The 15,767-nt window shown below is 37.9% G+C and overlaps 1 protein-coding gene across 2 annotated transcripts in view; it reads right to left on the bottom strand.

The window, feature by feature from the left end:
• Nucleotides 1–9,260: 9,260 nt before the first annotated feature.
• The window catches only part of znf704 (zinc finger protein 704), a 58,590-nt gene continuing 52,083 nt past the window's right edge, over nucleotides 9,261–15,767 (bottom strand). Inside the window, exons 6-9 of one of the 2 annotated variants that reach the window (XM_079590345.1) lie at nucleotides 12,973–13,231; nucleotides 11,832–11,942; nucleotides 11,326–11,423; nucleotides 9,261–9,941 (exon numbers count right to left, since the gene is read on the bottom strand). In XM_079590345.1, the coding sequence (XP_079446471.1) occupies nucleotides 9,827–9,941; nucleotides 11,326–11,423; nucleotides 11,832–11,942; nucleotides 12,973–13,231 (583 nt within the window). In that variant the 3' untranslated portion in view covers nucleotides 9,261–9,826. The remainder of the gene's footprint in view (nucleotides 9,942–11,325; nucleotides 11,424–11,831; nucleotides 11,943–12,972; nucleotides 13,232–15,767) is intronic. The other variant, XM_079590346.1, reaches the window with a different exon arrangement.

The raw sequence follows: 15,767 nt of genomic DNA, 5'->3' as shown, positions 1-15,767 counted from the left end.
TATATATATATATATATATATATATATATATAGGAATACAGACGTTTACAGAGGTTTAAGTTTTTGATCTGTCAGTTTAGATCTGATAGTGATATCCTATATAAAATACTAATATGAAAAAGTCAACAGTAATCGGTTTAAAACAATGTTTGTGTGTTTTGTGTTGCGACTTACTATGGAGGGAAATCTCCAGTGCGACCAAAAATGTTTTAATGTACCCCCCACCCCCCCCCCACTCCCCCACTGATGTCATATTGTAGTTCAGGTGTTGTGTGTTTCCTCTTTCCTCACATCGTCTTTTCGAATATGATTGTTGCTTTTCACTGAATGTCGCTAATGGCTTTTGTTTTGGGTAGCAGTTGTATTTGAAAATGCTGATGTTCATTTATAATTAGCACCCTGAAAGACTAGAACTACTTTAATATAAGCATTTGTTCCTTTGTATGTCCGATGCATAATAAAGCACATCACACTGTCTTTGTCCAGCATTCATTCTTTGAAATGTTGCAGCAACTCAACGCAGCTGTACTACTTGCTACAGAACACTAGATGGCACCATAATGTTTACTTTCTCAAGGTGACTTTAATATGTCAAAAGATTATACATCTTGCATTTTTAAATGGGTTAATGTAATACTTTTTACGGCTGTGAGGATTTTGTGTTTATAAATGAGTCACATTTATAATTGACAACTAAATGACAATTCACATTTTTGTCATTTTATCTTTGAATTGGCCTATACACTGTAAAAAGTCTCTAAAATGTTTTATTTTCATACTATTTTCAAGCCCATCACTGGCCTACAGTCACATGAATGCAACTGAGCTCACACAGCTCGTGTCTTTGTAGTCTATAAGCATAGCCTATACAATAAATCGACATATTTTAGCATTTTTACAAGGAAGAAATCTATTGGCTATAAAATCTCTAACAGTATTTCGAAATGGTTATATTTCATTCATAATATCCTAGAGGCTATTTTAATTAGTCGTCTACCAGTACCATGGGGTCTGCAAACCCTCAAAAAACTTGAAAGCTCGTGTGCACTAGCCCTTACTGAATCTTGTTTTGACCGAAGGCTGCTAATTAACAATTCAGTCTGCAACCTATTATAATCAAGCCCAGTTTCTGAAATAAGCACATTAGGCCATGCTATATTTAGATTAATAAATACACACCAGCAGACATCGTATAGTAAACAGCTGCCGGGAAAAAAGGAATTTCCTTTTTTTCATGACCAATAACCAGGAGCTTATGAACACAGGCACCTTCGAAGGGTCTTTTACACCAAAGAAAACAACAACAGCGGCACTGACGAGCACCAGAACATTGTCACCGTAGCACAATTACAATGGCAGTTTCTATTTACACACAGCTCAGAGTAAAAACGAGTACAGCCAGCAAGTGAGATAGATACTAATAACAGTCACCAAGTGTTTTCTCCCTCAAGGGGAGGGAGATGAAAATCTATTCAACTTTGGGGAAAGGAAAAGAAACAAAACGATGCATTAAGATAAACATTGTAAGACATTGTACATATAGCAAGTGCTTTCAGTTAATGTATTGCGATATTTTATCAACTCCAGATAATGAAATATCATCAGTTCCACTATGGTCCTATATCCACAGACGAGACTAGTGCGCGTAAATGCGAGCGGAGTAAAATATAATTTATTTCCGTCTATTACGAGTTATATGTCAGGTGTTGCTGCGCGAACCTGTGCACTAAAGCATTAAATTGCATAATTGTATCGAGTGAACACAGATTAGACACTCACAATGACAAAATAGTGGCATGAAGCCTTAAAAATATTCTCTAATTAAGGCCCTCGTTTCTGCTGAAACTTGACACCGTTTAACAACTGGGCTACATTTTTCTCCCGTTCCGTTAGCATTAATTGTTGCCTAACAGCCTTCAGCAGCAATCGTCATCATTAAGAAAAGCCTCTGAACCTTTGAAAACTGCGCCTCAATTCGTTCTGCACTGCATTATGATGGTTTACAGAGATGAAAAGCTTGAGGGAGTGTGTTAAAGAGGAGCCCGTGATGTCAAACCCCCGCTGGGATTACGCACGTGAGCCTGCACAAGCTGCGGCGCGAAACGTCACTGCGACTCTCGCTTGACCTGGAATATGACGTCTGCATTAAACCCAGACCAAGTGTTATTGTCACTAGTGACAGTAATTATTAATGTTGAGATGAGCCGCTCATTTGTATCATCTAAATCATCAACAACGTTTTCACAATCTAAAAAGTCAGACAATAGGGTCGTTCACACAGGACGCGGTTTTGCGGTCTAAAACACGAGACGCAACGTGAGCCAATAGAATAACGCTTTTAAAAGATGAAGGACGATGATTTTTAATTGTTTTTCCATTTAAATATTTGCTACACTTACGCCTTTTGACCTTTCCACCACGTTTTTAAAACGTCTCACGTATTTCCGCTGCGCTGTTCTTAAACGCAACAACCCGTTTATTGTTTTATGGAATTTAAAGGTGCTGTATATGTATGGCGAAATTTCTCTGGTGAAATGCAGTAATCTCAATAGGAATCCATGCAATCTGTAATTTCGCTGTTTAAAGTGTAAAGACGAACATTTCCCTGCTCGGATTTCACATCGGATTCACATTTGAACTGTATGGGGCCGTTCACACAGAACTAGTTTTTTTCGACTCCACAGTGCTAGCCTACTTTTGCATTGTTTTTCAATAAACACGCTAGACTGATGTCTTTAACCGTTGTGTTTGCATCTTTTGCAGCATCTCTGGCATGACACAGCATTCTAAAATAGTGGCACTCAAGTTAAAATGAATTCAATAAAAGAAAATATTTTTTTTTTAGACCTTGCGTTTTTTTGTCTTGCGCTTTTAACAGCAAAAATTTGTTTAGTGTGAACCGACCCTTAACACTTTAATTATTATTTTTGTGTGTGTGGGTTTAAGTTTAACTTATTTTAACTTGAGCACTGCGTATTTAAAATGCTGTGTCAGAGCATAAGCAAATGGTTAAAGACAGTCTTGCACATGTTTACGTTAAAAAAACAATGGAAAAGTAGTGCAGTGGAATGAAAAAACTCGTAAAATTTTAAATTTAAGTGACATTTATACAGTTTACTTGCTATTAACTGTGTTATATCATGTCAAATTTGAGAGATAATCTTTGGGTTTCTTGATTTTTGAACGTTAGTAACAATTTCAACTGTAATCCTCAGTTCGTTAGTATTGATGTCACAAAGTTATATGAATAATATGGTACAAATCAAGTTGAATTCATTTTTTGAAAACCCACCAATTTCAAGGGTGTCCCTCATCTGGATAACATCATTTTCTTTTATAAGCATATAAATAAACCATCTGTTTATTCATAGCTACATTCATAGCTATTGCATCTACAATAAAATCTCTCCCCCATCAATGACTTTATAAATCACATTGGCATAGAGACATCAAGTACCTTCTTCAATGAACAGCTTCAATATACATATAGTCAATGTGCAATAATGGATAATACACAGTTATTGAATATAGTCTAGACATTGCTTACTGGTCAAAACAATAATTTTGGTAAATGGCATGGATCACCCAAGCACACCTCTTTTCCTTTATGGCTTTACAACTCAACTGCTGCATCTTTTTTTCCTACTAGCAGTGGCATGCAAAGATGATGACATCCTGAGTTTTCCCTTTTTCTCTTTACACAGTAGACCTCCATCATGTGCACAGGGCGTCAGACGCCCCTCCTCAACATCAAACAATACTTGTAAAATCAGGAATGTCAAAAGAACAGACAATGGGACAGAATGTGTGAATAAAAAAGAAAAAAGCACAGTTTGGGCTGACTACATTGGTCCTTGAGATGACCTGGTCCTCTGATTTGGATCATTTCGAAGTGCTTATGTAGTATCCGTCAGGCGTTTGTTTTTATAGCCTCTACTACGGCGGTCAGAAGCTGGTTATTTTATTGTCAGCATCTGTTGGTTTTTATGGCAGTCCATTCACTAGATGTGAGCACATGGCGCTAAGTATAGAACAGGTCCAAGAAAAAGCCACACAAATTTGGCTTTCACAGTGGAAAAACTGAAGAATGTGTTCTATCAGCGCTTCAGCCAATCAGTTTCGAGCATTCTCTTTTAAAGGGATAATTCACCAAAAAATGTATAAATCAATATAAATTGTCATATACTCACTTTTTTTAAGTTGTTCCAATTCGTTATGACTAATTTTCTCATGTGGAACACAAAATGTGATGTTTTGAAGAATGTTCACGTGCCTTTTTTCCCCCCATAGAAAAAACAACAACATAAAAGTAGCCGAAGACTTTTGAGCTGTGTTCTGAAGGCATATGAATTTGTTTGGGGAACAAAAAAAACAAAAATCTTAATTACACATCGGCATATTCAAACATGACCTGTTGCATTTGGTTATTAGACTGAAAATATTCAAAACATCTCCTTTGTGTTTCACAGAAAAAAAGAAAATCATATGGGTTTGGAAAGACATGAGGGTTAAGTAAAAAAAATTAGTTTTATTAAAAAAATGTTTGGGGGGGTTTGGGGTGTTTAACTGTCCCTTTAAGGAGAAGCCCTTTGTGGTAGAACATACCATGAACTTGTGTGACTCTTAAAAAGGTGGTGAAATCGCATGATGAAAATGAATACATTTTCAGAGGAAGTGGTTTTTGCAAGTAATTCCTATAGTATCAGCAGCCTGCCTGCCCTGTGCCTGTTTTTACAGATAAAACATCACAAACAACACATTCATAAATTCAGATCATATATTTTTTGTGTTCGTTTTCTTCGGCATGCACATGCAGTATTACAAAATACAGTTAGATAAGTAAATACTTGAAAAAGTGTAAAAATCCAGTGCGACAGTCTTTGAGTTCTTGAGGTTAACATGGTTCTTGATTGACAATGGTCAGCAGTGAGATAATCCATTCAGAGCGCTTAGCCTACTTTCCCATGCAGTCCTTTTTGGATGGGTTATTGTTTTTCTTTCTAAATACATGCGCTGCGGGTTTCATAGGGAAGCGCGGCACTGTGGTTGTTTACATGCAAGCAGCTCCGCAACATGCGCCAATCGTTTTCTCAAAAAAGAGCTTTCTGCGAAAATAAAAACTTTATGGTTTAACACTTTAAAATGAAGAAATAAGAAATTAAACGGTGTAATATACGGTAGTACTCCCAGACAGAAACATAGTGTTGGCCCAGATCTGACCCACATCTGGTACACATGGACCACACGGCCCAGATGTGGGCATAATCTGGGCCGACACTATGTTGCTGTTCGGGCTGTAAAATAACACCATTATATTATTTTTCTTAAATACTTGATTTTTTTTAATTAAATTAAGTCATGTCATATTGATATATAAATTACAAAATGTTGACCAAATAGTGCAGCCCTACAAACAAGTAAAAAAAAATCTAATTTTTAATTTTTATCAGGGTAAAAAAAAACAAAAACAAAACAATTCCCCCAAATCATGCAGCCCTACTTTGAAAGACCCGACCAAACTTGTGATTCATAACCCTAAGATCTTCTGGGCATGGTCCTATCTGTTAGACTGGAGTTTTAGTCTCTGACAATAATGGATGATCTCACTGTTTAAGCATCTTGTAAGAAAAACGTCCCCCCGGTTTTTAAAACGCAGCCGTATTCAACAAACCCCTGCTTGAAATGTTGATTAAATGTTTCCCGCTGCGTTTCCAAAACCGGAGATGAAAACAACAAGACAAAAACAACTACAATATTGTAGCAAAAATCGTTTTACAAAGCACAACCAGGAAAAGACACCCCCACCCCAAGCTTCAAATGCATCAAAAAACACTTTGAGCAGGGGGGGGAAAAACAAGATCTAGTCCTTAAATCAGTAAAAAAAAAAAAAAAAAGGGGGCCTCAACTCCCACACGTTTAAATCCAGACAAAATGATGAACTCAGACAAGCCGACACCAGAAACATTCCTTTGCTTCTCTGTGCATCTCCACGCACAATATCAGACCTCACCAAGGCACAGTCAGACTCCTATATATCCTCATACAAATACATTCCTGAAAGCAGTCAGAGGGACTGTCCCCCTCCACAGAAAATAAAAACAAAACCTCTCAGGCCCCCTGAACTAGGATAGACATGACCTGATCATGCACCACGGGGACCCCAGCATCCATTTGACCGGTGCTGTGCATTGCAGAATGCCAATGATGTCCAATGACAGCTAAGATTATAAGCCCTCAAAGAGAGAGAGCAAGTTCTATCCTGATGACCGTTTCATAATAAAACAAAATTAAAATGTGCAGTCTGGAATGTTCCCTTCTCGGCACTATCTACAGCCTGTACGCTTTCTTGCTGTTTGTGGTTCGACACAAACATGCAAGTTATGTAAGTAGACTACTGAGTGGCCCATCTGCCATCTGGCTGTAGCTGAGTGGCGGTTTGGAGTTACACAAACAATTCAGTCTACGCAAAGACTGTCAGATTGGGTCAGCCTGACATAGGATACACCCAACCCTAAACATCTGCACAGATCCAACACTAATACCAACACAATCCATATGGGTATCCGATTAACATCCCGTTTTTGATGTGTGGGAAAAGAGACGGCGAGACTTTTCCACCTCTTTAGAAATGGCTAGCTAGCATGTTAAACTCATGTGAAGGTTTAGGAAGCATCTTATTCTGTTCCCTGGTGTGTTAAAGTAGCTTAACATATGGATCAGAACATTTACACATTTTGAGTAATATAACAGTATTATTAGTTACCTTGGTTATTTCCTATACGGTGTGTTAACACAGAACCAGAAAAGACTACTTATAGGTTAAGGATCTGAACAATAAAAGCTGCATTACTGAGACATGGACCCAAGTAGGTATTCATGAGCAGTGTCCTAAATACGGTTTACCAGGTAGCTTATACAGTATATGTATTAATGTAGGTACATTATATACGGTTTAACTTGAGAACGAAGTTGGCCGTAAACAAAGAAAATCGTGAAACACGACCTACTCGTTGCAGCTTGATATGCACCGTGTGTTTGTTAAATTTCATGCTGTGCAACAAAACAAAAGGCCAGTGCAGAAGAAAACTAGCACCCCTGATGAACACGAGTAATGCGCCGTGGCTAGCTAATAAAACCGTAGCCGAAGCACCATGGTGACGGGTGTGTGAAACATCATTAGAAATCAAACGCACCGTGATGTTACGTAAAATAACTTCACACAACAGCTTATCCGAGGCAAGAGCATTTAGAAATATATTACCAAAACTCGCTCTTAAAAATGACTTCAATCTGGGGAAACATGATGAAAAGAGTTTCCCCAAGTATATACTGAGTGTAAACAGTTGTAGAAATCAACTCGCCCTCTTACGTAAAAACGCCCATGAGATCTCGCAGACCCTTTGGTCTATTATAGCACCAGGAAGGGAATGGAGGGACAAGCAGAAGCCTCTGAGATGTTCCTCACACCAGCTGAGGGGCCAAAATATGCAGCTATTAATTATTGAAACTCGTCTTCATCTCTGGCGTAAGATCACAAAGTGTTTTGATGGTTATTGGAGTCGAATTGGAGTTCTAGTGCCTTTGGGTGCTGGTGTGTGGTTTCACATACAGGTTGCCTCCGGTCGTACGGAAAGACGCAAGAACCTTGAGAACGTTTTCATGCAAGATCTGTTGAATCGTGTCAACAGAACGTGGGGGGAAAAAAGGAAAAAAGATAGATCAGAAACCGTCATGTATATCTTGTTTGATAAACATGAACTCTATAAACAAGACTCAAAGCCTATGAAACCAATGGCAGTTTTAAAGTGTTTTTGTTTTGGAGACACTATTTAAATCTTTATATGCATATTGATTTGAATTATAGATTCACGTTCAAAATGTTCTTTTATTAGCCTAGTCTATGGCTTTATTCAGATAAGCAGCAAAAATCAGATTTTTTTAGTTTTTTAGGGTCAATCAATTGAATTTTTTTAGTTTTGTAGATCAGGTGTGAAATCAGATTGAATGCATCTCAGTGTAAACAAACAAATCAGATTTCGAAGTAGCTTTTCCAAGTAGTCTACCATCCTTTAAGATGTTTGTGAGTCTCTGGTCGTCATCCTGATCATTCCTAAATGAACCAATTAACAAATGGAGCGAACTTGAAATTGGATTTGAAACCAAATCGGATTTATGTGCAGTGTGAACAAAGCCCTAATGCATGTTCTACCAAATAAAACCAAGCATTACTCTGGGAGTAAAACATTTCGTTTTGGAGAATTGAATACCTTATCTATATACACATATCGACAGCAAGTAAGAGGGGAACCATGTGATGAACAAAACAGAAACAGACAATTGTGCTGATCACAATTAACACTGTTTGCATGCATATGATGAGTTAACTAGCTTGTGTTGATCTTATGTAGATTATATCATGTTAGACTGTATCAGAGCCACCAAAACAGTGCCAGATTACGATTGCCGTATTCCTTGAAAGCCAAACTAAGAACTCAACAAACAACTTTCATTCTATCCTGGTCATCTTGAAAAGATGTCCGTCCTCCTGCAACCAGCATTCTGCCATGTTACACGACACTGTACCAATTACAGCGGAATAACACCATCACATCTGAGTGCTTCCAGCATGAGCTCCAGTGCTGGAGTAGATGTGGCATTTGCTATTTTTATTACTTCCTACTTGAACCTGTGAGGTCAGGAAAAAGGTGAGAGGAAAAGCGCTCTACACCTTTCAGAGGTAAAATTAACCACTTTGCAGAGTTTTCATACTCTTTACTCAGTCAGGCGTGTTGGTCAAACCTCTCTAGGCAACAGACAGTGGTGTAAGACCACCGCGGGCTCATTTATGGCTCTAATATGAATGCAGTTCATTCCTGCTGACGGAGTCTGATGGGAAGGAGAGGTTGCGTTGCCTGAATGGCTGGTTCTTGCCACTGCCAACTTTGATGCAAGTTTGTGCTGTCGGATTTGAATGATTGCAGTCTTTGTACTTCATTCAGGAAAAAAGAAAGAGAAAGTAAATGGCACATAAAAACCCTTTTTGGTAGCAAGAAGATATTCCTGTGACAAAAGTTCTCTGCTGTTAAATCTAACTGCTGGTTTTGCATTTACTGATCGCATCCCTGAAAGAAATGTCCTATTGGTAAACGCAAATATAAAACCAGAGATATAAAATCCGTCCTTTGCAGGTGCAATTGCTTGTGACAGCACGGCTGAAAGGGGGAGCTAAAACTCTTCCCATACTTTTCTTCTTTTTTTTTGCATTGATGAATTCAAGAGAGTTGTCCAGTCAACATCCCAAAACTAACCCCAGTGGTGGTACATTCTTGAGAAGACAGGGTTTTCTGGCTGTCCAACCCTTAACCTTGAGTAAAATAGGCAGGAGAAATGCGAAAAAGTGCCCGTGGAAAAAGAAACACTTTCTCCGGTTCTGAAGTCTCACACAGTCTGAAGGAGAGCTTTCTTCTCTTTTAAAAAGAGCTTGGACAGAGGCTGGTCTTGCCTTAACTGGTCCTTTAGGAACTGACAAGAATGTTTTTCAGGAGTCTATCGAACACAAACAAAAAGAGATGGATCGCAAGTCTTTTTTTTTTTTTGCAGTATAAAGCAACCCGCCTTGAAGGGAGAGTTGTGAATCTTCAAAGATTGAGAGTGCGTCCGTTGGTTTTGGAGGAAATGCATAAGGGTTTGAGCCCTGAAGTCCACATGGGTTTAAGGTGAGGCAGGGTGGGTCTGTGGTCAGTAACAAAGAGTAGGGACGTTTTTCATTATGCTATGCATGCAAAAGGAAGCCCACCCTGTTTTCGTGTCTCAGCCATCAGCGGTTTCAGTCAACAAATCTCTGGCAGGCTTTCTTCCAGCGGCAGGCCGTGCACCACATGTCTCTGTTTTCCATGCCGTACACCTTACGACACTTCTTCCCCTCGCCTCGTGACTTCCTACTGCACAGCACAAAACACAAAAACAGTTTCACAAAAATTGTTCAACAAACAAAAGCAAACATTTAATAAAAATTGTGTAGTTGCATGATAAAAATTTGAAGCCCAAGGCAAGTTCATCTGAAGCTTATGATCATCTGAAGCTTATGATTATTAACTAAACTAGATGTGTGTGAACTGCATGAGTGCGAATAAAATGTCTTAAATGGTATAACAAACGTCTTCATTATCATTTTAAGAGGTCAATTTGTGCATGGAAAACAGTGATGCATCCTAATGTGATTATTAAACTTCCAATTTAAACTTCAACTTTAAAGTCCCCTGTGGTGAAAATCAAGCTTATAATGTTGTTTATATGTGGTGTTTTAATATGCTTTAAGACAAACCATGTACAAGTACATAAGTCAACACCATTGCTGAGTATTTTCTCCTTAAAACTGCAGAGAACCAAAGACAGTCTCAAAAACGCGGTTTGAAAATCGCTGGCGTCACAAATGTCAACGTGTGTTCGTCAACGAGTGGATCTCTGAGCTGGTGCGAGTGAGTGGAGGCGGGGCCAATTTGCATATTCATAGAACCGCGTATACTAAATGGTACATTAAATCTATTTTAAGGCATGAAGAATCTTTTTCAAGGAAAAAAACATTTAAATATGTCATTTTGGTGATCAAAGATTAGTTTTAAGGGATAAAGTTATTGACTACAGGGGGACTTTAAAAACAATTTAGAAACCAATGTTCTTTATAATTCTTTTACACTTTGATCTGTTTCAAACATTTGTTTACTTTATACATTTTTTGTGTATTGTTTTATTGTATTTAAATGTTCAGTTTTTTATGTTATAAGAAAAAGTTATTAAACCTGTTAGGGGGACAACAAGTTTTTGAATAATTTCAAATCAGCAATGATTGTGGCATGTCTAATATACTGTATATAATTATATTATATAATATAGAATAAAACAGATTTTCAAGTTCAGTTTTTATCTCAAGTCAGTGTACATAATTTTAATCATATTTGTTCAAATGATTATTTGTTTATTTATGGATTTATCTGGACAATAATTTCACAGAATAAAAAAACTGAAATCTCAAATTTTTTAACAAGTGAATGTAGACATCACAAGATGATAATGAGTATAAAAAATGGATATTCATTTTGTGATTTATTTCTGGCATCATAGAGAGTGGAACATATTGTTAATTGTAGTTTTCTGCACTACTTACAGATTTTATGATGTGCTGATAGATTTGGACGCTGCCACTTACGGCCGCCACACTTCCAGCATTCATCAGGTCTAAATATTTCACACAGCCATTTTAAAGTACAATGTTCATTTCTTCAGGTGTGAGGCTCTTAATGAACAGAAGTGTATTTAAGACTGTACCTGAGTGAGCCTGCAGCTCTCGGGGGAGACGAGAGCACTGCGATGGTCTGAGAGCGCTGCTCCCCAAAGCCCTGCGTTCGGCTGTGAGTGGGGGACGCCTGCAGTCAGAGAGAGAGAGAGAGAGAGAGAGCGGGAGAGAGAAAGTTCAAATCCTTCACACACGGCCAAACACATCATTCATCCATTTCCTGTCATAAAAACCTCAAAGTGTAATTTACAGAAACACTCAGCATGAAATGGTGTTTGTTTAGCTTGTTTTGTGAGTTTTGGTATTTGGTTATCTCTCAGTGATGAGATATTTGTCAGACTGACTCGCATCTCAGAGATGTGTCTGACAGTGATGTCAGGTAACTCAAATGTGCAATCAAACGAAGGGCCAAACTGTGGTTATGAGAGACAATCGATGTGTATAAGGGGACAGTCTAACGCAAGGCACACTGGAGTTCAGTGTGTGCATGTGTGTGATGGGCTCAGGAGAGTGTGTGTGTGTGTGTGTGTTTACTCACAGAGGTGCCAGTGAAAGTGACAGGTGGGGACTGCCAGGAGATACTGAAACTGCTGCTGGAGGGGGTGAAGCCAGTGGAGCTGGTGGAGGGGATGGTAACAGGGGCTGTGGCCTGTGGGGTGACAGTCACACTGATACAGAGTCTCTACGGGCCCGGGATAATGACTCGGATGCATGTATATAATGTGATAACATCTAGCATTCAAGCAGTGGGCTTTCCTGTATTGGACACCCTATTATTGGTAACTTAAAGCTATGTAACAGTTCAGCAAATGTATGATTACATTCATTGGTTAACAGGGTTATCGTTACGAGACGGTTTTTATTATTTTGTTTTGTGCTTTGGTTTTCAGTTTCAGTGGTTCTCAAATCCCGTCCTGGAATGTCAAGAATGCAGTTGTGAGTCCTGAAAATGTGCTGGTGTCAGTTCGGTTCTAGAATGGGGTTGTCAAGCTCCTAAAAAACTAAACGCTGTATGATCGCAACCGTATTAAATGGCACTGCCATACTAGTCGTTAACATCTGTTCTAGAGTTTTGCTTTGTGTGAAACATGACAAGGAATTAGGGATGAACATAAACAGAGCGTAATCGATTACGCCGACGCATATTATTATGAAGGATCATGTGACACTGAAGACTGGAGTAATGGCTGCTGAAATTTCAGCTTTGCCATAACAGGAATAAACTATATTTTTAAATATATTAAAATAGAACATTGTCACTTTAAATTGTAACATTATATATTTCACAATGTTTCTGTTTTTACTGTATTTTTGATCAAATAAATGCAGCCTTGGTGAGCATAAGACACTTATTTCGAAAACGTAAAAAAATCCTAAACCTTTGAACAGCCATGTATGTGATCAAGAGAAACATGACTTCTCATCATAATTCTCCTCATGTGTTGTGACCTTATCATCCTCCATATTGAAATTGAGTGGTGTCTTTATGCACAGCTTGGCCTGTTGAATCTTCAATAATATTTAGGGGTTCACATCTGATATTAAATGTTTTTCTTTCTTTCTTCTTAATTACTTCTGTCTAGAGGTGAGGTGTGTACTGGGAGCATCAGAGTGGATCTCTCAAGTGATGTAATGTTATGTAAACGTGTGTAAACTCCTTGTGATTGGATGGGCTGTACCTGGTAGGCGTGGTCTGTGTGCACTAGGTAGAGTGCGCTTGGAGCGGAGCGACTGAGAGGGGTGGTGGTGCTGTTCTCGTTCTTCGCCCCGTTAGTGCCATCCGGCTGTCTCAGGTCCAAACCCGGCGGGGGGGACAGAACAGACGGGGACACAGGAGACAGACTGCTCAAACCGTCCGCCACAGAGTCTGTGTTCAGCTTAATCTCAGTGTAGTAGAAATCCTCCTCACCGTCACTACACTCGGAGTCACAATTCCTCCTGAAGAGAGACAGATCATTGAAACATTGTTATATCAACACTATGACTTCCTTTCATTTAACATGTCTAATAAGCACCACTAATATAACTGCTTAAAAGGTACTACCGGTATACTATACAGCACTATACTTTTCTGTCATACTGTAAAGCCCTATAAAGGCAACTCGCAGTACTTCCACACTGAAGCTGAAAAAAATGGCTTCAAAGTTTTTTAATTGCCTGATTTAAGAATAATTCATTTTTACATTTGATATACACTTCTTTACTCTGAATCTGAGCGTATAGTAGTTAAGCCAAACCTGTCATTTTGAAACTATAGTAGTAAACATTTGTACTACTTTATACTTCACGTAACTGGACAACATTACACAAAATGGTCCAACATTATTAGGAATGCAACAAATCACAAGTGTTACACTTTATTTAAAGGCGAAGTAGTTACATTGTACTGAGTAATATTAATTAACTACATGTACTTACTATAGAGAGTTAGGGTTTGGTTTAGGGTTAGTTACTTGTAATTATGCATAATTTACTGTTATTACTATAGTAAGTACATGTAGTTACGTGTAACTACGTCACCTTAAAATTAAATATTACTAAAGTAAGGTCTAATAGTAGTATTCAGGTGCAGAAATTGAATAATTAAGTGTAAAGTAACTCCATAGTGTTCACTGTACAAATTAAATACAGATTAAAAGATTTAAAGTTGCGTTTTGTTGTTTGATTAACATTAATGACACAGACTTCTGAGGGTATTTATAGGCAGCGGTCACTTTAAGAACTAATGCACGGATCCAATATAATGATATACATCTGATTTCTTTCTCAACTGTTTACGTTCACTTAAGACATAACAACTGTGTTTTCAAGTATACATGCCGAGACGGGTATTTTGAGTGTGTATGTGTACGTTCAAGCATAAGAGCGAAAGAGGACTAAATTCTGTGTTTGCACGCTGTCAGATATCTGGTTCTCAAAGTGAAAACAGTGCGGAAGTACCGAATTAAGTTCTCTTTCACCTCTTCTTGTACTTGAATGGTAAAATCGATTAAAATGTTTAAATTGGCAAGACTTAGAAACACATGCAAATGATAAACCTTCACTCTAAGATGATCAAATTTGCGTGCTGAACCGTCCATAAAGATAAACTATGATCAATTACATTATAATACATTGCATAATATGTTATGGTATTTTATTGTGTAGTGTTGTAGATTACGGTATAATGCAATGTGTAATATGAATTCCATAGTAAAATGCCTCATGGTCCTTCAGAAGTAATTATAACATGCTGATTTGGTGCTCAAGAAACATTTCTTAGTATCATCAATGTTGAAATTAATGTTGTGGAAACTTGTGATACATCATTTTTTTCTGGATTTTTTTATGAAAGTTCAAATACAGCATTTATTTGAAATAGAAATTGACTGTAACTGTATTGTCCTACTATTGTAATTGCATTGTAACAAAATGTCTTTACAGTCGCTTTAGATCAATTGAATACATCTTTAAAAGTATTTATTTAAAAAGTATAGTATGGTAAATGTATAGCGTATGTTCTGTGTTACAGTATGATATAGTATATTATAGTGTAGTGTTCTACAGTATGGTATAATGTGGTATAGTATGCTATGGTATATCGTACAATACTTTCAACCGTTTCAACAGTTACTTGAGGCATAAAACCGTCAGTTTCTCGTGTCCTCCCATTGAACCATAGTTCTGAAAATGAGATTTTCTCAGAAATCCTCCCGGTATCTCCCCGCAGTACTGACGCTTGTGTGGTTTAATCAGACTTCAGCAGAGAGAAACATAAACCTTCCTTCACAATCATCTGGCCTTGGCTGTCATTACTTTGTGCCCCGCAGTAATAGTGTAAGCGTGGTGATAATCCTGCTGGAATTAGTCTCATGTTTTGACATTGAACCAGGAGCAGTCTGTTGTCTCTTATCTCCCACTATATGCTATCCAGAGATCACTGTGATGAATAACAGTCAAGAGATAGTGTAACAGCATAAAAATGTGAATGGGTTTCTGCCTAAGTGTACATGAAACGTTTGAAAAATTATTAAAATTAAAAGTTTTTTTGATGGGTGTTTTGACAATTGAGAGCCACTGTAAAAGCGAACGCCAAAAGAAAAACACATACGAGAATTTCGGACTCAAGGTTACTTAGATTTTCTTTTCTAGCAAGCATTTTGAGAAGTGTTTTGACAATTCACCGTAAAAGCGAACGCCAAAATCTAGAACGGTTCATGATCAATTGGTTCAAGTAAATTGGTGGTCTTGTTTTTAATATGTGGCTCCAGTATCAACCTGGGCCACTGACATCCTGAAGTAAATTTTGAAACACTCGGGATAAGGATAAGGATAAGGATAAGGAGGTGGAACTCTCCTTCCTTTCATGCGCAATCTCAGGATTGGATGGACCCAATATTGCCTCTTTATTTTTCTCTTTTTAAGGAAAGAGAGGAAAATAATATCATCCTCGATTGCTTGCTACAGATGCAAAAAAATCTAAGCAACCTTGAGT

This window comes from Phoxinus phoxinus (assembly GCF_949152265.1).
Source record: "Phoxinus phoxinus genome assembly, chromosome: 19".
Lineage (NCBI taxonomy): Eukaryota > Metazoa > Chordata > Actinopteri > Cypriniformes > Leuciscidae > Phoxinus > Phoxinus phoxinus.
This window is presented reverse-complemented; position numbering and strand designations above follow the sequence as displayed.